At 35.8% G+C, this 23,271-nt stretch overlaps 1 protein-coding gene across 1 annotated transcript; it reads left to right on the top strand.

Moving 5' to 3' along the window:
- Positions 1–702: 702 nt before the first annotated feature.
- LOC117343257 (coiled-coil domain-containing protein 177-like) lies at positions 703–22,628 on the top strand. The gene is made up of 20 exons (XM_033905602.1): positions 703–813; positions 2,978–3,123; positions 3,747–3,861; positions 4,254–4,406; positions 5,271–5,373; positions 6,117–6,195; positions 8,277–8,296; positions 8,544–8,708; positions 8,947–9,157; positions 10,189–10,218; positions 11,248–11,433; positions 11,650–11,769; positions 11,916–11,969; positions 12,885–13,010; positions 13,770–13,843; positions 14,090–14,197; positions 14,529–14,631; positions 15,375–15,484; positions 17,387–17,495; positions 19,966–22,628. The coding sequence occupies exons 1-20, from the start codon at positions 780–782 to the stop codon at positions 20,110–20,112; spliced, it is 2,193 nt and encodes a 730-aa protein (XP_033761493.1). The 5' UTR covers positions 703–779; the 3' UTR covers positions 20,113–22,628.
- Positions 22,629–23,271: the final 643 nt, after the last annotated feature.

The raw sequence follows: 23,271 nt of genomic DNA, 5'->3' as shown, positions 1-23,271 counted from the left end.
CCCTCACTACTCACAACCTCTGCCTACCCATATACACTGTACCCTCTCACTACTCACACCCTCTGTCTACCCATATACCCTCTCACTACTGACATCCTGTCTACCCATATACCCTCTTACTACTCTCATCCTATATCTACCCATGTATATCCTCTCACTACTGACTGTTAAAATCAACTCACTACGCTCATCCTCCCACAACTCAAACCATCCCTCTATCATTTCCCTCTCTTTATCCATGCCCTCTCAACATTCTATCTCAATATCATAGCCCACGCCTTCTCTTCTCTTTACCATCGTACCCGTATAATGTACTACCCACGTTTTTCTACTATCCACACCCTCTCACTACTCACACTCTTGTAAATACGCCCTACTCTGATCCGCTTACTTAAACTCTTAAATCACACACCCATATCTTATACCACCTACCCTCTCACTACTGAAATATTCTCCACCTGTGCACGCTTTCTTCACACAACACTCATTGATAACCCGCATATTACACAGATAGTAGTTTTGCTACAGTACTTATTTTATTTTATTTTTAACACATTTTAAGTGTTTGCAAAATAAATCGGCACCTCGCGGATCGGAGTTGTCTGCCCGAGCCGTGTCCTAGGTCACTGAATTTCTCTTTTGCGGATTTTATGACACCGTATTACGCACATCTCGTTAAAACGAGATTTCACCTGCGTTTTGTTTAGACATGGCGGCCACTGAATGACAATTCCAGGCAGACGCCTACTTATTGTGTTTTATCGAAATACTCAGTTGTCATGGATCCCAGTTATCTATCAGAAGCGGCCAATGGTTTGTATCTTACTGATTTGCAATGATTTTAGCAGGAAGATTCTCCTTCTACCTTAAATGAGCGTGAATCTACCATTTGTGTTTTAAGTTGCACAAACATGTTTTTGCAAGTTTGTCCTGCTCGCGGCAGAGAAATTTGTGAATATTGTAAATATCAAAAAAACAACTTTATGTATCATATGGAACATATCAGTGTAATGTATGCTGCAGTTTATACTCCTTGTTTTCATGATGGATTGTTTATGCTGGGGAAGCTTGTCGAAATATTTACAGATTAATTAAATCCTGTTCACGGTCCGTTGTTCATATAGGCTACTGTACATATACAGTACGGACCATTTATCAACACATTTCATTCATTGTCATTGCTATATTTATAACAACTGTATTAGCAATTTTCTGCAAAAATACTCTTGTGAAGAACAGGAGAACACATTCCTGCCGACTAGTACACCCCGTCAGGAATGTGAACTGACATATATATACCGACGCCGGCCCACTCCTTTTGCACTCTGTATCATTTGCACAGGAGAAAATAATTTACGAAGTAAATAGTTATTCTGATGAATTTATTAATAGTTGCAAATGACACAACAAAGATAATTTCACATTCTAATGATCATTATATTATTATGTGATTTAATTATACACATTTTATTCCCCACAAAAGTACACTTAATTGTTTGTTTCATTCACATATTAAATCCAAAGTTTCTTGACATGACGGTCATGATCTAAACTAGAATACTGCTTTTCCCACACCCCTATTCAGAGTGAGTGATATAGGGCAGATTTTGTTTGTTTACTTGGTTTATCGCCTGTACGTGAAGCAAGCCAATTGTAAGGTCATTTTGATGCAGGGTCTGAAATTGTAGTACATTTAGTTGATGACTATATGATACCTTTTGCATGCCATCCAGAGATTTAGAGTAAATATAAAGTGTCATGCCCAAGGACACAACTTCAGCACAGACCGGCCCATTTCTCAGCTTCCCCAGAAACATGTATATAAAGACACTTGCACCTCATGATCAGATCTTCACCTCAGGTTATGTGATCAGTGCTCTATAACCAACTGAGCTATTGTGGCCCCTCTCCTGAAGAGTTGGCCTGCTATATCGGACTATGAAAGTCAGCATTTATCTCTGTTTGTGCATAACATTTTACACCCCAGCCCCAGGTCCTTTAATGCAACTTGCATCTCTGCATTGCACACCCATTCAGATTGGGGCTGATAGTGAGGTATAAATATTTTCTAGCGACTCGCCAAAATCTGGTTGTCTTCTAAGTGAACACCTCATGATCAGTAAATTTGTAGACTGCACCAGTAATAGCAACTATAATTATATAATGCATGGTCCTATAATATAACCTTACCATTGGTCGCAATAAAAGGATGGTATATATCACTGTTTCTACCACAATACACTGTGTTATTCCACTCTCAGGCCATTGTATAAATGACTCGACTGTTGGATAAATATGTGTTATATACCACTAATGGTATATGACGTTCCGGTCTTTTGATTGGTCAATAATTCGAACTATGACCCGAGCTGCAATTGTTATTGACGTCATCAATAATCGAATGACGTCACATCATCGGGTCCCGGCCGTTACCTGTACACCTTATTTGTATACGCGAAATAAGACTTGGTAACGTTTCCCCTCGATTCTAGCCAATATCATTGTGGTAGAAACAGGCCACACGACTTGTGATTTTTAGATATATATATAGCTTGTGTCTTTTGTAACTTTTAAAAAATAACTTACTCGTGTGAAATAAATTCCATATCCAACAATCACTCATTGTGTAACCTCTTTATATATATATATCATTAAACAATCCCACAGTGATGACATTATGGACATTGATGCTGAATTACTGATAAACCACATAGTGAGCTTAGACTTTAGTAACATGTTTTCTGAACTTTTCTCACTTGTATGTGTCAACATCTTTCGAATTTCCAATATTTGATATAATGTAACTTGACACAGCATTGTGAGACATTGACACCAACTATGAATAAGTTGAAACATGAAGAAATGGATATCTCCAATTTTTCATTTTTTAACCAGTATCTGTATACCTTGCTGCTACATGCAGAGTTGGCATTTAGAGTATATATATACATTAAGATATATGCATTGGTATTGACAGAGAGCCCTAGAGTAAGTCAGCTGGCCAGTCAGTTGAATGAACTGAAGATTGACCTCTATAACTTTGAGGATCCCCACTACGAGGACGGCAAATATGTCCTGACAAGTCCTAGGTCACTGGAGGCATGTGCAAAGCTGGGCGTCAAGGTTAGTATATAGAGTATTTGACTAAATGATTTTGTATCTGTAATGTTCCTCTCTGTTTGGTGATTATGTGTTTGTGAGACTCTTTTGGAAGTTACATAAAAGTTGACCTGTTGTATAGGAGTAGTGTGACCTGCAGTGTATGAAAGTATATATGAAAATTCCTTAGACAATTTGTCTACAGAAAAATGAAATCCCATAGCTCAAGTCGTTTTTCCATAGACCAATTTTGTAAACATATTGTTGAAAGCTCTGATTTCATATGATCATTTGTCAGAAAATATAGGAATGTTGTTTACATCAATTGTAATGTATGTCAGGACTCAAATTTTCATAGCCAATCGGGCCATTTATAACACTTAGAAATTTTACATAGACTGACCAGGTTTTCTATAGCCTCAGGCCATCGGACCATCAAACACTGGACCTGTAAGTCATACTAGTATTACACTATATGAATTGTATCTGTCCCTGTGTAAGTGATCTGTCACATGTCTGTGTTGGTGACACTGGTACAGCAAGTTGACCTGTGAGTCATACTAAGAGACTTTATTAAATTGTGTTTGTCCCTAGCTTTCTATGTGATAATATCTGTGTGTTTGTAACACTGTTTTTGGATGTTACAGCCAGTCGACCTGTTGTACAAGCCACTGGCAGAATTCCAAGAGGAATTACTTCCTCAAGATGTTCCTCTCCGCACAATCTACAACATCTACGATGACCACGAACAACAACGACAACGTGAGTTATTACATTGAGATCAACATGTCACTACAGTAGTTACGAAAAATCAGCTGTGTCCACATGAGACTGAGTAAGATAGATTATACTGAAGTGATACAAACTGTTGACTGAAGCACTTTCTGATTTAGAGAGAAATTTGCTTTTAAAAATCCAGTCTGAAACTCTGCAACAGTTGCTACAATTTATACAAGGTATTCCATTAAGATATTCAGAATAGTATCCAATCAGAAAGCAGATTCAGTTATATCAACATATTTAAAAGTTTATAGCAGATGACAATGATAAATCAGTGTGCAAAAAGATAAGAATTGATGGAGAACAATTCTGACATTTCAGTGATTGGTTTCTTGTTTATTTGTTGACGTTTTCACTCATGTGTGCTGTTGTAGTAAAGCTGAAAACGGCTCGTGATGAAAGGAACAAACTGAAGGACCAGGAGAATCAAGTCCGCAACAGAAATAAAAAACTTAACTCTGGGAACAAATACTCTGGCCTGGCTAAAAAGTCCCTGAGAAAATCTAGATTGTTCAAATCTAATTCTGGTAAGAAACACTAAACTGATTCCTGTGAATCACTTAGATTTTGTGATACTTTTTTTTCGCAAACTGACTTTTTCAGATGTAATTGTGAATACATGATTTTGTGAACGCTCATCTAAAAATGACTTTAAATTTGGGAATGATGAATTGTTGGGGTCATGGACCCCACAAGACTTATATTGATAATCTAGAAATCTTGAAATCTAGATTGTTCAAATCTAATTCTGGTAAGAAACACTAAACTGATTCCTGTGAATCACTTAGATTTTGTGATACTTTTTTTTCGCCCCCCCCCCCCCCCCCCCCCCTTCCAAGGTGTTATTCACATCATAAATAATCACAAAGGATTTAAATTCACGATTGACCCTCACTCCCATATGAATGCAAAAATAAATCCTACACGAAAAATGACTGATTTAAAAATAAAATTATGACTCTAATTTCTTATTACAATGAACAAAGCAATTCTCATATATCATGAGTACCAATACAATCAGGTCCATGGTAAATTCTCATACAGTCAGTTCCAAGGAAAAGTATATTCCTAATGTACTACTGTAGCAGTCATTTAAAGGGAAATGTACAACAACCAGGAACTAGATTAATGACTTCTCTTGCTATAAGTGGTTAGGCTCTTCACTAGTAACACATTCAACAAATTAAGGTGAACAGGGTTCAGATCCCAATTTGATGTGATAATGCTCAGGGTCACCTGCTTAACTAAGTGCCCTGGTTTGCTCCCACTACATAACCCCTCTCACATTCAACCAGACTAACAAGCATGATAAATATAAGCTGATATAATCTGTTTCACAATTGTTATAAAATAAAATTTATGATAATTATATTTTTTGTATAATTTATAAGATGAGGACCTGAGCCAGGTGAGAGGAAGCATTCAGCGTCAGAGGACAGCCTGGGCCACGTCTGTGGGGCATAAACGTGTCTCTGACACAGACATCAACAAAAGGTATATCGCTAGGTATCAGTATTTCAAACATAAAACTGTTATCGTTTATGAAAGATAAATTTATCAGCACAAGATATCTAGCGATTAGCATTTAAAGCTAGCTGATGAACTCTAACAGAAAGATTTTTATGACTATAAGGTAACCAGTTACATGTAAAATGTTTTGATTGACAAAACCTTTCTTCTCAATTGAAAATTCATTCAAATTTTTTACATCATAATTGGAAAAGTAATAACATGTGGAAAGGAACTTCAAAGTATTTTTAAAGGTTGAACACTCAACTACAGACTATGTGCACTGTAATAGTTGCTTAGAGACATTACATGTATCTGAATCATTTTGAAATATCTTTTTTGTTCAAAATATTTATATTTATGTGATTCCTGAATTTTGTTATCAAAAGTGGCTTTCACCATTCCAATCGTTTGATTTATAAAAACATATTTAAGGTTGTTGTACTGGTAGTTGTTTTTTAATTTTTACTTTGATAAAAAAAACAATTAAATATAGCAATGATTTTACATTGATATTTTCATATAACAGTAAATAATTTAAGTGGTAATTTCATTTCATTGTTTTTCGTGCTTGAAGCATTCCCCAAAATTATGATTGTGCCAATTGTAGTTAATTTACATTGGTTTCTATGGTAATCATTGTTGGTGCACCAAAGTAAGTTGGTTGAGTGTGTCAAATTAAGAATGTTTACAATATTAATGCTGATACCTTACATACACTTTCTCAGAGCCAATGAACTACATGAGGAAAGTCTTAAGTTACGGAATGAATTGTTGTCAAAGAAAGACAGAATAAGACCCAGACCAGTCACCTGAGACGAAGTCTCAGTTGACCTATTGCAATCGCCTTTTGTCCGGCGTCGTGCGTCGTGCGTCGTAAACAATTTACATTTTCAACTTCTTCTTAAAAACTGCTGAACCAAATTCAATGAAATTTTACAGGAAGCTTTCATGGCTGAGGGTGAACCAAAATTGTGAATTATATGGTCCCCACCCCCCAGGAGCCTGAGGGGCAGGGCCAAAAAGGGTCAAATTGACTAAAACTTCAAAAATCTTCTTCTCTACTCTCAGATAAGGTGGAATCAAACACTCTTCATAGATGAAAGGGTCTTAAGGTGCTTTACCACAATTGTGAATTTCATGACCCTGGGGTCTCATGTTTGCCCCTGGGGAGGGGGTAAACTTTACTATAGTTTATATAAGGAAATCACATTTTTGACTATTATTTGTTGGATTTGTATTGGAATTCATTCTAACTTGTATCACATTATCAGCATGGGATGACACTTTGATGGTATGTACATGTTGGCCCTAGTTGACCCCCAGGGGCTGGTGGGCGGGGCCAAAAAGGGTAAAATTGACAAAAATTTCAAAAATCTTCTTCTCTACTCTCAGATATGGTAGAATCAAATACTCTTCATAGATGGAAGGGTCTTAAGGTGCTTTACCAAAATTGTGAATTTCATGACCCTGGGGTCTCACGTTTACCCCTGGGGAGGGGGTAAACTTTACTATAGTTTATATAGGGAAATCACATTTTTGACTATTATTTGTTGGATTTGTATTGGAATTCATTCTAACTTGTATCACATTATCAGCATGGGATGACACTTTGATGGTATGTACATGTTGGCCCTAGTTGACCCCCAGGGGCTGGTGGGCGGGGCCAAAAAGGGTAAAATTGACAAAAATTTCAAAAATCTTCTTCTCTACTCTCAGATATGGTAGAATCAAATACTCTTCATAGATGGAAGGGTCTTAAGGTGCTTTACCAAAATTGTGAATTTCATGACCCTGGGGTCTCACGTTTGCCCCTGGGGAGGGGGTAAACTTTACTATAGTTTATATAGGGAAATCACATTTTTGACTATTATTTGTTGGATTTGTATTGGAATTCATTCTAACTTGGTTCAAATTATCAGCATGGGATGACACTTTGATGGTATGTACATGTTGGCCCTAGTTGAACCCCAGGGGCTGGTGGGCGGGGCCAAAAAGGGTCAAATTGACAAAAATTTCAAAAATCTTTTTCTCTACTCTTAGATATGGTAGAATCAAATACTCTTCATAGATGGAAGGATCTTAAGGTGCTTTACCAAAATTGTGAATTTCATGACCCTGGAGTCTCACGTTTGCCCCTGGGGAGGGGGTAAACTTTACTATAGTTTATATAGGGAAATCACATTTTTGACTATTATTTGTTGAATTTTTATTGGAATTCATTCTAACTTCGTTAACATTATCAGCTTGGGATGACAGTTTGATGGTATGTACATGTTGGCCCTGACTGACCCCCAGGGGCTGATGGGCGGGGCCAAAAAGGGTCAAATTAACAGAAATTTTAAAAATCTTCTTCTTACAGCCCAAATAAGGTAGAATTAAATACTCTTAACAGATTGAAGGGTCTTAAGGTGCTTTACCATAATTGTGAATTTCCTAGCCCTGGGGTCTCGCGTTTGCCCCATGGGAGGGGATAAACTTTACTATAGTTATAGGGAAATCACATTTTTGACTATCATTTGTTTTATTTGTTTTGAAATGCATTCTTTCATTCAAATTTACTGAAATATTTCAAAAATCAGGTGACCGTTAAGGCCCATGGGCCTCTTGTTATGAATATAAGGTAACCAGTTACATGTAAAATGTTTTGATTGACAAAACCTTTCTTCTCAATTGAAAATTCATTCAAATTTTTTACATCATAATTGGAAAAGTAATAACATGTGGAAAGGAACTTCAAAGTATTTTTAAAGGTTGAACACTCAACTACAGACTATGTGCACTGTAATAGTTGCTTAGAGACATTACATGTATCTGAATCATTTTGAAATATCTTTTTTGTTCAAAATATTTATATTTATGTGATTCCTGAATTTTGTTATCAAAAGTGGCTTTCACCATTCCAATCGTTTGATTTATAAAAACATATTTAAGGTTGTTGTACTGGTAGTTGTTTTTTAATTTTTACTTTGATAAAAAAAACAATTAAATATAGCAATGATTTTACATTGATATTTTCATATAACAGTAAATAATTTAAGTGGTAATTTCATTTCATTGTTTTTCGTGCTTGAAGCATTCCCCAAAATTATGATTGTGCCAATTGTAGTTAATTTACATTGGTTTCTATGGTAATCATTGTTGGTGCACCAAAGTAAGTTGGTTGAGTGTGTCAAATTAAGAATGTTTACAATATTAATGCTGATACCTTACATACACTTTCTCAGAGCCAATGAACTACATGAGGAAAGTCTTAAGTTACGGAATGAATTGTTGTCAAAGAAAGACAGAATAAGACCCAGACCAAAATCAGCACAAAGGTACATCTTATACATTTTCAGTCACAACCAACAGTTTTATATTTTTGAATTAATTGTGTGACATAATTAATGCATACATTAATCATATACAGATTTATGTATATGGCAAGCTAATAAACTTAATTACAAATAGTTATATGTAATATTTGAAATGTTTTATTTTTCATTGATTCCCAAAACTAATATCAACAGATATTTTCATTGAAGTTATCATGTTGACTTTTCTAACTGCTTTCAGTGGAAGGATTAAAAGAAAGGGAACTGGAAGGTCATCTGTAGCTAGGTCAAGGTCGCGCAGTACATCTAACTTGTCATTGAACAGCTCCAGTGGGTCTTGTCTCCTTAATAAATCTTCCGTTAAGGATGCTCGCCCCATCTCTAACCCCTCCCTGAGAAAAACTCTCAGTTCCTCGTCTGTGGACCTTCGTTCCACCTGTATAACTCCCAGGGTAAGTAATGTATCTCTTAAAAGATGTTGCACATACTTTTGAAAAAATACCTTTTAAATCTTTTTTTGTTGTGATTGTCTACAAAACCTAGATTTTGATAGGCTTTTCTATTTTGATATTTTGAAACAGTATTCAGAGTTGAGTTGTCATTTAAAGTGTTCTCAAAGTAAATAGCTTGCTTAAGGCAATGCTCTCTAAAACATAAAACTAGGAATGTCCTAATTGGAATACCAATAAATACTTGAGTTGAATGCTTTTCTTTTCAAAAATATTTGAAATATGTTAAAAATGATCTGCAGCTATTTCAGTTTTAATATTTTTACTGGTACTCAAACTTATTATCTTCCACAGTAGAATATCATTAAAACTATTTTGATAAAACTAATATAATTTGTAGATATTAATTGATCACCTAATCAGAGATGTCTAGCATGCTTATATTATGACAACCTCTTTATATATAACATAATTTCATAGTCAATCTAATGAGTGTGCTTTAAGACCTTTGATGAAATAACTTAATAGAAGAAAATAAGCCTTTTATTCTATAACAAATCACTGTAATGTTAAACAATTGTATTTGGGTGATCGGGTGGCAAAGCTAGTGGACACACTTGCCTTTCACCTAGCCAGCCACAGTTTGATTACTTGATAGGACGTGAAAAGGTTCGGGGTCACCTGCCCAACCATATGGGTTTTCTTTGGGTACTTCAGTTTCCTCCCACAGTAAGACTCCTCAATCTTCAATCTTGGCTAACAAGAGAGATTAATATAATTTGGTATAATTTATAACTTGTTTTGCAATTGTTGTAAAACAGTAAAGTTTGCATTTATAATCATTATATTTAGACATTTTTGAATATGTATCTCTATAAAGTGTTGAGAACATTTTCTCAAAAAACCTAAACAAAATATTTTATGTGAATGATAACTACCTAATGCTGAGTGGCTTTAGTGAGCTATCTGGGTCTGTCACCAGGTCCGATCACTCATCAGTATATGATATTTATTATCCATCTATTCCATTTGAGGGCCTCTCCTGCAAAACCAAGCCTCCCCAGGTATACATCAAGGACTGCTAGACCATCGTGCACTGTATTGATGCTAGTTATAGATACACTGCTAGTCTTAAAACAATGGCTCAGTTTGGTTACACTCATTACGGTAAATCTCCGGTTAGTTCAAACAAAATTAAATAGATAATGACAATCCTGTTTGATCTGAAGAAATTATAGGTTGAAAAATTAAGTTCAAAATATACGAGTCCACAACGTCAAAATAACGAAAGTTCGAACTATATAAATCGGCTGAGTGGGAACTATTACTAGCTAAAAATTATTGTTTTTCTAGAAAAAATGCAAGTTTAAACTATGCATGTGTTCGAACTAACCAGAGGTTTATCATAAGTGTTGCTTTCCAGTAGTGATTACAATGCATTTTCAAATTGGTTAAAAACTTAATATTGTTCAATTTAATTTCTCATCATCTATTTTACATGATAGCAAGTGTAATCAAAATGTTCTCACATTTTATAGCCTAACCAGACATTTGGAAAATTTTAGGATTCTATCAATAAAATATTTTTGATGCATCATTTATATTTGATTATTTACCAGCGATATACCTTTCCGACAATAATTATTGCAACCAATTCTTTTGTAACGATTATAGTCTAAGTTTTTCTTTAAACTTTTCAGTTTGATGTAATTATTAGTCCCCTACCTGTAAAACAAGGGGGCCAGGGTACTATAGGTTTCAACCCGTCCGTCATACATTATTTATGTACTACAGTGTATGTACATTGTACTTGGTTCAAAATATTATTAGCACTTTAGCAGCTTCTTTCCTTTAATATGGGATTTTGAACAAACTTCACACAAAATGATAAAGGATCATAATGTCTTCGACAAGTTTGAGTTGAGGGTTTTTGGGTCATAGTCACCGTTACTATTTTTAGCAGGGGCCGGTTGGAGACATGTTTTTCTTTAGCAATACCTGTATGCTTGTTTCTGTTAGCATCTTTTTTTTGCATGGTCTGTGGGCCATAAAACGATACAAAACTAATCAACAATTAATTTGACTTTAACCAGGACGAGAAGATCCTGGAGCTGATGATGAGTAAGGGAGAGGAAGAGAAGGCCGTCAGTCGGGACCGCTACATGGCTGATCTGGCGTGGGACCTACAACGCAAACGAGAGGAGGAGGCAAAAATAGTCTCTGAGATGAGGAGACGAGAACTGCTTGCTGAGGAAAATAGAATCAGACATCGACGAATGGTCAGTAATTGTTTTTCTGATAAACTTAAAACATTTGGATGTAAGTTATCTAAGTGAAGACATAAAACTTTGAAATTATCAGAATCTACAAATGCATGTCCACACGTAAGTAGATTAAACATGTTGACAGTGTCTGCTGAGCCTTTGATAAATGTTTGACCTAAATTTGATCAATCTTCACAAGTACCTTAGATATAAACTATTTGTGTGTCTTAGGTGGAGACAGAGAAACAGCGATTGGAAGTAGAGGCAGAGCTGCTTGAGGCCAGAGAACGTAAACTAAAAGAAAGTTCTGCTCAATGGAAACGTTCCTCCAATATTCAGCTGACAATGAGGGTAGGTATTCGGTTTGTGTGACAAACCTCATACTACACCACCTACAATCTCCTTCAGTGGTAGATATAATATTATAAATAATGTTCCAGTTAGAAACACATGTAATATTGACTGAAACACTACATTATTATAAATATCTCTTACAGAATATGAAGTTGGCTGAAATGAAAGAAAAGGAGCAGCTGAAAAAGTTATCACAGGTATTTAGTAAACAGACACTGACTCTTTGCCACACAAGCATCCAGTATTTATAAAGTTATATAAAGGTCTATTCTCATCTTGCTATATTGTCTGTACAAACCCCTTCACTGTCCCATTTCCTGCTGGTATTCCCATTCCACCCCATACACTCTGTGCATTCCCTTCTATTCCCATTCACTTTGGAAACTCCCATCCTTCCTATCTTCTTTCTTACCCAGTGCAAACTTCCTTCCTGCACCTTTCCTTTCCAAAACACCCTTCCCACCTTAGTCCATGTCCATGCCAGCATTTCCTTCCTACCTCATTCCCTGGGAGGCGGGGGAGCTCCCATCCAACCTCATATTCTGTGGAAACTCCCATCCTACCACTTTCTCTGTGGGAACTTTCCTCTAACCCCATTCTCTGTGGAAACTACCATCCTATCACTTTCTCTGTGGAAACTCCCATCCTACCACTTTCTCTGTGGGAACTCTCATCTAACCGCATTCTCTGTGGGAACTCTCATTCCACCCCATTCTCTGTGGAAACTCCCATTCTTCCACTTTCTCTGTGGAAACTCCCATCCTACCACTTTCTCGTAGGGAACTCCCATCCTACCGCTTTCTCTGTGGAGACTCCCATCCACCCCATTATATGTGGAGGCTCCCATCTGATCCCATTCTCTGTAAAAACTCTCATCCCACCCCATTCTCTGTGGAAACTCTCATCCCACCCCATTCTCTGTGGAAACTCCCATCCCACCCCATTCTCTGTGGAAACTCTCATCCCAACCCATTCTCAATGAAAAATCCCACTATGGTTTCCCTATTTGTTTTCCTTGAGCTAAAGTTCTGGTATTTGAAAACATTGTCCTTGTTATAAGCAGGGTCACATTAAACCAATGATGATTCCTTTGATGGGTTTTGTTTGTACAGGAACGCAATAGACAGTTAATGGAGCATGATGAGAATGAGATGAATGACTTAGTTCTGGAGAAACACCGCCATGATATTCACACTGCTGCTCAACGTAAAGAAGCTAAACTTTTCCAGGAATCAATGGTATGTTGGTATAGATATAGAATATTGTTCCATGGTGACTTCTTTTATTTTAGTTTAATATGATATTACTAAAACACCACTGTAGTAAAACGAAAAAATAATGAATACAGAAAACTAAAAAAAAATTGTTTAATTATCAATAGAAATGTTCAGATACCATTATTGGTCTCCTACCAGTAAAACCCATCTTGTACGTATGTATGTAAATTACTATGTACATGCGTAAAGCCAAACCGACTAGCGGCACTAGCGACTTCATTCTTTGAGGGATTTTGATCAAACTTCACACAATGAATAAGGACCATAGCATCGCAAGTTTTAGTTTCAGGGTTTTGGGGTCAAGGTCAAGGTCACTGTTACTTTTTTAGCAGGGGCTGGTAGGGGACATGTATTGCTGTAGCGGTACCCAGTAGCTTGTTTTCATAATTTTTACATAACTGGATTTACTTACAAAAGAAATAGGATTACAAAATAAGGTAAAAGCATATCTCTTTTCTATAAAACATTATGGCTAATATATTTTCCTTTACAAATATCATTGATGATATAGACAAGACATTTAAGCAGTTTATGATATAAAGTTTTAAAAAAATTATTCTGAATGTTGAGAACATGATTTATTATTAGGTATTGTTTCAAGCATTTTCTTGGGACCCCTTTGCTGATTTTCTGTGTTACTTTACTAGTTAAAATATAAGTTAAAACAAAAAAATATCAAAAACTTTCTGTACACCGTCCACTAATTTTTTTTTATTTCAGAAAAAAGTAATGGAGAACAGAAGCAAGCGGGACACATTTGAGGATAGACGCAAATTGATAGATGATTTAGCCGAGTAAGTAACTTCTGATTGAGCTTTTTATCGGGATGTACGTTCTGTAGGTGAATCATGTTAATATCTTGATGAGGAAATTCTGTAATTTTTTATCTTGAGATATCTTTGATAGATAAAAATATACAATTATATAACCTGTATTGTGATTAGAAATCTTAATTCTCACTCACATCAACATGTTACAAGAAATTTTAATTGTTTGATTTCTCACAAATTACTATTGTTATTTTCTCCAAATTATGACAGACAAGACCAAGACTACATGAAGAATTCCATCCACAAGCGCCACAGTTCTGCTGAGGTCAACCTTCATCTAGCTGCCCAGCAGAAGGAAAATGAACTGCGTATGAGTCAGTAAGTATCACAAATCCTCTTGTAAGGATCTCTATAAATATCATTACCTTATTGTCCATATCATGATGTCACAACGGATTTCTGATTGGCACAGCAAATGCTCCGGGCCTCAATGATATATTGTACTCATGACTACAATGTAAGCAAAAATATCACATGGGCAAATTTATTGAATAATAGGCTTTTTGCGATCAATAAATGTATAGGTCGAAGAATTAAATCCTTGAAACTAATGCTTGATAAATAATTTTGGAATGTGATCTCAGGGACTGCAGGACTTTCAGACTCGCTACTCAATTTAGATGTTTGACTTTCATGTATGATTTGACAGATTGGAGCGTGAGAAGAAAGCTTTATCTGCTAAACTGTCACAGAAGAAATTGGATCAGGAGCTGGAAGAATGGAGAAGTAGTGTCAAGAATCACAGAAAAGCAGTAAGTCCATCAAACCAGGGTGGGCCTGTCATTTTACTGGAAAAGAGAAACTTGTAGAATAATAAAAATTTGGAGTGTATTTTATAGATGTATCAAAATTTGACAGGAATGTTATAGTGTGGTGTTGTCCTTAAATCTGTTCAGCCTAACATTTGTTTGTCCATAACTCTTCTCTCAAAATCAAGTTATGTAGTTGTGTTTGTGGTATATTGATTATAAATTAATAATTTTGTAAAGAGTTACCTGCTCTTTGTTAAAGTATGTTAACGAATCTCCTCACTCAGATTTCGACTGACCTCTTTTAAACTTGGTTGACTTTATTGTCATGATTTGCTGAAATGTTTTCTTGAGCTACATTTTATTTTGAAATCAATAGTTTTTAAAAGCTTATAATTGTTAAATTGCTCTTTGTTTATTTCAGTATTTTAATCTTCACTAGTTTTTTTAAGCAATCTCTATGAAACTTTTCTAGGATTTGTATCCATAAAATGTAGTTATTGCGTCTAAAACAACATTTTGAATAGAGCTATTACATGTATTATTCATGTAAGAATTTACATTGGCATGAGACAGGTGTATATTGGCCTTCCCCATAATACTCTGGCTTTTAGATGTCTAAATGGAAGGAAAGCCAGCATAATAGATCTATGTACGACTAAAATATATTGATTCATTTTCAAACATCATAATCTGGGTAAAAATAGAATATTCTATTGAATCAATTATTTACTTCTACATTACAGGCAGAGCGACATGCAAGTGAAGTCAATGCTCGGAATACGGACATGAAAGCTCGCAAGGCTCACGAGGAGAGAGTTCAGCGAGAACAGGCTCAGAAGAACAGCATCAAAAAGTAGGAATTAATTTGGAACATTATTTCTGCAAATGCCTGTTACTAAAACTTCCTAAGAAAGATTTGTGTGGACTAGAACAGTGTTGATTATTTGGTTTTAGAAATGTGTGACTAGTGTTGTTGTAGTTGACTTTTTGTTGGTCATAGTGTTGGCTTCAGTAATTTCTACGCTCTGTTTTGCTTTGACACCATTTACACAATGTATTGTAACATTGTTTTTAAAGGATGTCATTGTGTTTTCTTGTATCTGCCTCACTGTATGTCGTTCGTACTCTCCTTTCCAATTCTGTGCTTTAGATAAAGTATTATCATCTTGTTTATGATTTATTTTTCCTATTAGAGATAGTGTAGTCAGTGTCTATATCTCTGTTAGAACTGATGGTTATCAGAACCTGTAGATGCACTACTGGATGAATGGGTATGAATATCAAAGCTCATGAGATGAAACCATTAAAATTTGCCATTTACAGTCAAACCTGCTCTAACGACCCCCTGTATATAACGACTGCCTGTCTATAACGACCGGTTTTAAGATTCCCCGTGAGATTTTACTATATAACGACCCTCTGTATTGCGACTACCTGTCTAATGTGGCTAACGACCGGTGATTTCGGAACGGCGGTCGCTCATTTGTTTTCTATAGCGACCGATTTCTGTCAGCCATCTTCTGATCTCGGCAGTCATCCCTCATAAAATCCCCGGAAAATTCAGACACATAGACCCTGGCTTGATTATACAAACAAAGGACCACCACAACCCTGGCCTGAGTATATAAACAAAAGACCCCTACCACCTGTAAGCCTATAATTACGATAGCTGCCCTGGCCTGGGGCTCGGTAAGAGAGGAGTCGGTAAGAGAGGGTCACCATGCGTGTCGGTATTACATTACAACTGTGCACAGGTGGCTTCATTTGACACGGTCAGTTAATTTTGTGATTACAACTAGGATACATCACTTCAATAACAAACACTGGTCATATCTGTCAACAAAATTTACTCACATGAAAGCCAATAATGCCTTTCTTAATCGTAGCTGTCGGTACTGGCGTTTGTACTGCCGCCATCTTTAATTAGTCAATACTAATAAAAAGTCGTAAACTGACACAAATATCCGGATTTCAATTTGGGTCAGAAAAAAAATATTTTGGTATTAAGAAGTAAGACTATAACACAAAATAATTAGTAGTAACACAAATATAATTAATTAATTAATTATTGTGTATTCTTTTTCTTTATTTATGAAAGAAAGGGAGATAATTTGATAGATACATATAGCATTACTTCAGAACAAAATATTAAAAAAAAAAAATATCCATAAGACCATTTTGAGTTATATTTTGTGTTTGAGTCCACAAATCATTAAATATTAAACCCTTCAGATTTATAAAGTTTATGCATTTATTTAACTTCTGACTGGTCTTCTGAATACCCTGTTCAATGACAATTTATTTATGGCAGTTTTAAGTAAATTGGTTGGTGCAATAATTTTGACCTGTCTATAAAGGCAACCTGTCTATAGTGACCGTTTTTCTGCCTCCCCTTGGGCGGTCGCTATAGACAGGTTTGACTGTACATGTAATTACAAATTATTTTCCTCATAGATGACTCCATTAGAAATCATCTATGAAGGGATATTATGTTGATTATATTTGTTCAACCAAACAGTGCATTAAACTGATAAGTGAATAAATACCCTTTAACCTACAGTTAGTATATAGGGTTAATGTGTTTTTAATTGCCATGACGATTTTAATTAAAAGAATTTTCATCATCATATATTAGATAACCATAAAAACAAAATCTGAATGTTGCGTTTTAATGAGTTCCTGTAATCAAAATGAATTTAGTATCTGGTACTTACAATTAGAAAATTATTGACTTACACAAAACTGACTTTTCTAGGATCCATAAGGAGGTAGAGACCTGGAGAAAAGAAACTGAAGCAGATCTTCTCTGGAAGGACAGGAAGGCCAACGCTGTCCTACAGGACAAGGAGGTTACGATACAACAGGTAGGTATATATAGGTATACAGCCGTAACGACATGTACAGATAGGTATACAGACATAGCGACATGAATAGATATGTATACAGTTATAACAACCTGTACTGTTAGGTATACAGCCGTAACAACCTGTACAGTTAGGTATACAGCCGTAACAACCTGTACAGTTAGGTATACAGCCGTAACGACCTGTACAGTTAGGTATACAGCCGTAACGACCTGTACAGTTAGGTATACAGCCGTAACGACCTGTACAGTTAGGTATACAGCCGTAACGACCTGTACAGTTAGGTATAGTCATAACGACCTGTACAGTTAGGTATACAGACATAACGACTTGTACAGTTAGGTATACAGACATAACGACCTGTACAGTTAGGTATACAGACATAACAACCTGTACAGTTAGGTATACAGCCGTAACGACCTGTACAGTTAGGCATACAGACATAACGACCTGTACAGTCATAACGACCTGTACAGTTAGGTATACAGACATAACGACTTGTACAGTTAGGTATACAGACATAACGACCTGTACAGTTAGGTATACAGACATAACGACTTGTACAGTTAGGTATACAGACATAACGACCTGTACAGTTAGGTATACAGACATAACGACTTGTACAGTTAGGTATACAGACATAACGACCTGTACAGTTAGGTATAGTCATAACGACCTGTACAGTTAGGTATACAGACATAACGACTTGTACAGTTAGGTATACAGCCGTAACGACCTGTACAGTTAGGTATACAGCCGTAACGACCTGTACAGTTAGGTATACAGACATAACGACCTGTACAGTCATAACGACCTGTACAGTTAGGTATACAGACATAACGACCTGTACGGTTAGGTATACAGACATAACGACCTGTACAGGTAGGTATATATAGGTATACAGCCGTAACGACCTGTACAGATAGGTATACTGTCATAACGACCTGTACAGTTAGGTATACAGACATAACGACCTGTACAGTTAGGTATACAGCCGTAACGACCTGTACAGTTAGGTATACTGTCATAACGACCTGTACAGTTAGGTATACAGACATAACGACTTGTACAGTTAGGTATACAGACATAACGACCTGTACAGTTAGGTATACAGCCGTAACGACCTGTACAGTTAGGTATACAGTCATAACGACCTGTACAGTTAGGTATACGGACATAACGATCTGTACAGTTAGATATAGTCATAACGACCTGTACAGTTAGGTATACAGACATAACGACTTGTACAGTTAGGTATACAGCCGTAACGACCTGTACAGTTAGATATACAGCCGTAACGACCTGTACAGTTAGGTATACAGACATAACGACCTGTACAGTCATAACGACCTGTACAGTTAGGTATACAGACATAACGACCTGTACGGTTAGGTATTCAGACATAACGACCTGTACAGGTAGGTATATATAGGTATACAGCAGTAACGACCTGAACAGATAGGTATACTGTCATAACGACCTGTACAGTTAGGTATACTGTCATAACGACCTGTACAGTTAGGTATACAGACATAACGACGTGTACAGTTAGGTATACTGTCATAACGACCTGTACAGTTAGGTATACAGACATAACGACCTGTACAGTTAGGTATACTGTCATAACGACCTGTACAGTTAGGTATACAGACATAACGACCTGTACAGTTAGGTATACAGACATAACGACCTGTACAGATAGGTATACAGACATAACGACCTGTACAGTTAGGTATACAGACATAACGACCTGTACAGTCATAACGACCTGTACAGTTAGGTATAGTCATAACGACCTGTACAGTTAGGTATAGTCATAACGACCTGTACAGTTAGGTATACAGACATAACGACCTGTACAGATAGGTATACTGTCATAACGACCTGTACAGATAGGTATACTGTCATAACGACCTGTACAGTTAGGTATACAGACATAACGACCTGTACAGTCATAACGACCTGTACAGTTAGGTATAGTCATAACGACCTGTACAGTTAGGTATAGTCATAACGACCTGTACAGTTAGGTATAGTCATAACGACCTGTACAGTTAGGTATACAGACATAACGACCTGTACAGATAGGTATACTGTCATAACGACCTGTACAGATAGGTATACTGTCATAACGACCTGTACAGTTAGGTATACAGACATAACGACCTGTACAGGTAGGTATATATAGGTATACAGCCGTAACGACCTGTACAGATAGGTATACTGTCATAACGACCTGTACAGATAGGTATACTGTCATAACGACCTGTACAGTTAGGTATACAGACATAACAACCTGTACAGATAGGTATACTGTCATAACGACCTGTACAATTAGATACAGTCATGACGATCTATACAACTCAACTGCAATAAACATCATTAGAATATTTTTTGGTTATCGTGATACATGTATTAATTAATTGCTGTATATGTTGCAATGTTTATTTATGTTTATTCTGTATTTTAGTCACGTCATGTTGCCCACCAGTCATCCAAACTCCGCCATGAGCTGAAGGAGAAATATGGAGCCGAGAGTTTTGACAAAAAGGCTTTCCGTGTAGAACTGTTTCATCAGATTGGTCTAGGACATCTCTCCAATAAGAAGGCAGTGTAGCAATTGTGAGACAGCGTATATTTGTGTACAATGTAAAAGATTGACAAGTTCTGGTGTATTCAGCATTTGATCAGGATACTAGTGAAATTCAATGTCTGGTAAAGCCAAAGTTGTATAATAATGGTGGCTGTTGTGTGATTAAAGACCCTGAGACTAAGTGCTGAAGATATCAAACTCTGAAACCCTTACTAGTAAAAGTAAGCATATTTTTCCTCTCAAGTCATTTATTACACTGTACTCATAAAGTACAACAACTTGCCCAAAGTATTGTAAATGATGACCAGAACATGTGGCTCGGGAGGTGAACGTTTTGTATGTGATCAGTTTGGTTGGTGGAAGTTAATTATTAGGGATAAACCACAAGGAATTCCTTCACAACTTTCCACTATTAAACAAGAATTATTTCTGGAATCTGATTCTAGTACTCCTTGATAACAGTACTTTGATTGCCAGAACATGCTCAGGATATTTTGTTCAAAATTCATTTGGTTATAATTAAGAATCCAGAACCCAGTATCTGGAGTCTATCAGTGTGTGTTATGTGTAAGGGAAGTGTATGTATTTATTGTCTGGATAAATCAGACTTTATATGTAAGAGATTGTAGGTAGATCTGATATCTATATTTCACATGTACCTGTATCAAGGTGTTTAAATTCTATACATGTACCTATTTTGTGATATGGACAAATATTATTATAACTGATATTGTGCAGAGTAAGTGTTTAAGTGTATCATTGTAAATACACATGTACAAAAAGAGAATGAGAACTTGTGTATAGGCAGTGTATGGTATGGTAGTGTTATTATGTACAAGCTTCCTGTGTTACATTTTGTGATAGAAGTGTAATGCTTTATGATAACTTGTGTAAGTCTATTTATTTGTTATAATGTTGTGTCAGTGAATTGACAGATTATACTGTAACAGTATTTATGATACATATTTTAAATATTAAGTACTGGGACCACTAAGTAGACAGAAAGTGTTCCAAATAGCCACACACCAGATATTATAGTATCACGAATATTTATTTTTGTCAGTATATTACCTATGATATCATTAAATCAGATACAAATATATTTCATTATCTCAACATACTTATTTGTGCAACTACAACACACAAATTTATTCATATGGCATGCACAGTCAATATGAATACCGCCTGGAAATAATGCTAGCTAAAGTGAACATCTTGTCAATGATTAAATCATTCCTTTCATTATTAAAAACATTGAGGCACTGTTCACCTTATAAAGCTTTACCCTGAGCAATGTACGTTTGGACTGTGTAATCTTTTATTAAATTTACCAAAGTCATAACACTTAATGATTTATGAGCACACCTGGTTTTGTACAGATATTGTTTAAGAAATAAAATAATTTCATTATCAACTTTATTAATAATGATCTGATAAAATTTCTAGCATTCAGTTCCAGTAAGTGTACAAATCTAGACTTGTGCCTTTGTTTAATGGATAGTACAGCCATCATCTAGGGAGAATACCGGATAACACTCGAAGCATTTATGATTTTCTATAGGTGTCATGGTGATCCATTTTCTCATAAAACCGTTTGTGATTCACATTACAAAGTATTTTGATATTTATTGTTTTTTAAACAGGGACTAAGTTCCTAAATTCAACTATGCAAATCTCACCATATCATCCTCGCTCTCTAGTGGTCTATTGCTTTTGGTATTTTTACAATTAGAATCAGTGTGGAAATGATTAGTCTTTTAGTTTTGTTGACAAAATTCAAAGGACATCTCTAGATCTTCTTACATATGCAGTATATATATATAGAGAGAAAAAGGCAAAACAAACACCACTAATGCTTTCCGGCCATCTTCAGGCAATTGTAACGATTTTGTCTTTTTTTCTATCTTATAAATGCACGTACAACATTCTTTCAAGTTATCATATATACATATGTATTTACACAATGAATATATATAAACATGATTTCTGCAGTAATCATATCAGTGTGGAAAGAAAGTGTTCTATGGGAATCTCTTATGTATTTAGGACAAACATTCTGTCTCTCTATCATTGCTATACTGTTTATACATGTCATTTGTTATTGCAATTATGAATACTTTTGTTTGGTGATAGGATTTAAGCATTTACATAAAATGAGATTGTTAGAATATATCTCCAACAGCAAGTATTAATATCAGATTAACAGTGATATCCTGTATGTCCCACTGTCTGGAGGGGAGCTCTTTACTCCTGACACTTTATATTATATTGGAAAAAAAACTATTTTTTTATGAATCAGATTTTAATAGAAGAGGAGGTGTTTGTTGACGGCCTAGCAACATTGAAGTCATTGGGGCCAGCTATGTTTGAAGTACAATGTACATGATTTTAGTCAGCTACTACAAACTTCCATAGCACTACACCCCTTTTGGTACTAGATATTTTTGTGTTATATCTATATATATACATCGAGAATACATGGTCAGTGTCTTAAAATATAAGCTGTATTTTGGCGAGCCAAAAATACAGCTTATATTTTAAGACACTGACCATGTATTCTATTTATCCTGCAAGAGTCATCAAAATAATCATCAAAAGTAATCATTTTGAAGTGAAACGGTGTCAAAAATGATAGAAATATGTTCGCCTTTTAAACGTAGTTTCACTTTGAAGTAGGTCAGTCGAACTGACGCACGTGCTAAGATTCCAAAATACAGCTGTTTTCCGTCACTGCCGTATACAGCAAAAATATATATGGTGGGTGTATTCCGACAATGCGATGGCAGTTGCAGGATAAATGTATATATATGTTAATTTAGATATATCAAACCTTGAAAAGAACTCCTTGGAAATAATGACTTTGCAGTTAACTTGCTGATATTTGAAGCTAACCCGAGTTTCCTGTGGCCCTGACACCATGTCTGGTACCAGAGGAAACTCGGGCTAATTTGAAGCGTACCATGTATAGATATTAAAGTAGTGCTAGCGACCCAAGGTGTCGATAGTTTTAGATTAGGGGCGTCATTAAAGTCTATCATCATAACAATGTAATCATTGTTTGCGGCAGATACACGGGAACTATAGCTTTATACACGTGATTTTGTACCACCGCATTTCTGGTGAAAATAAAACCACGCAAATACATCTTAGATACGTCTCTGTGTTTTTTTTATCATCTTCTGT

This window comes from Pecten maximus, chromosome 15 (genome assembly GCF_902652985.1).
Source record: "Pecten maximus chromosome 15, xPecMax1.1, whole genome shotgun sequence".
NCBI lineage: Eukaryota > Metazoa > Mollusca > Bivalvia > Pectinida > Pectinidae > Pecten > Pecten maximus.
The sequence above is the reverse complement of the archived record's forward strand: the minus strand, read 5'-3'. Positions and strand labels throughout refer to the sequence as shown.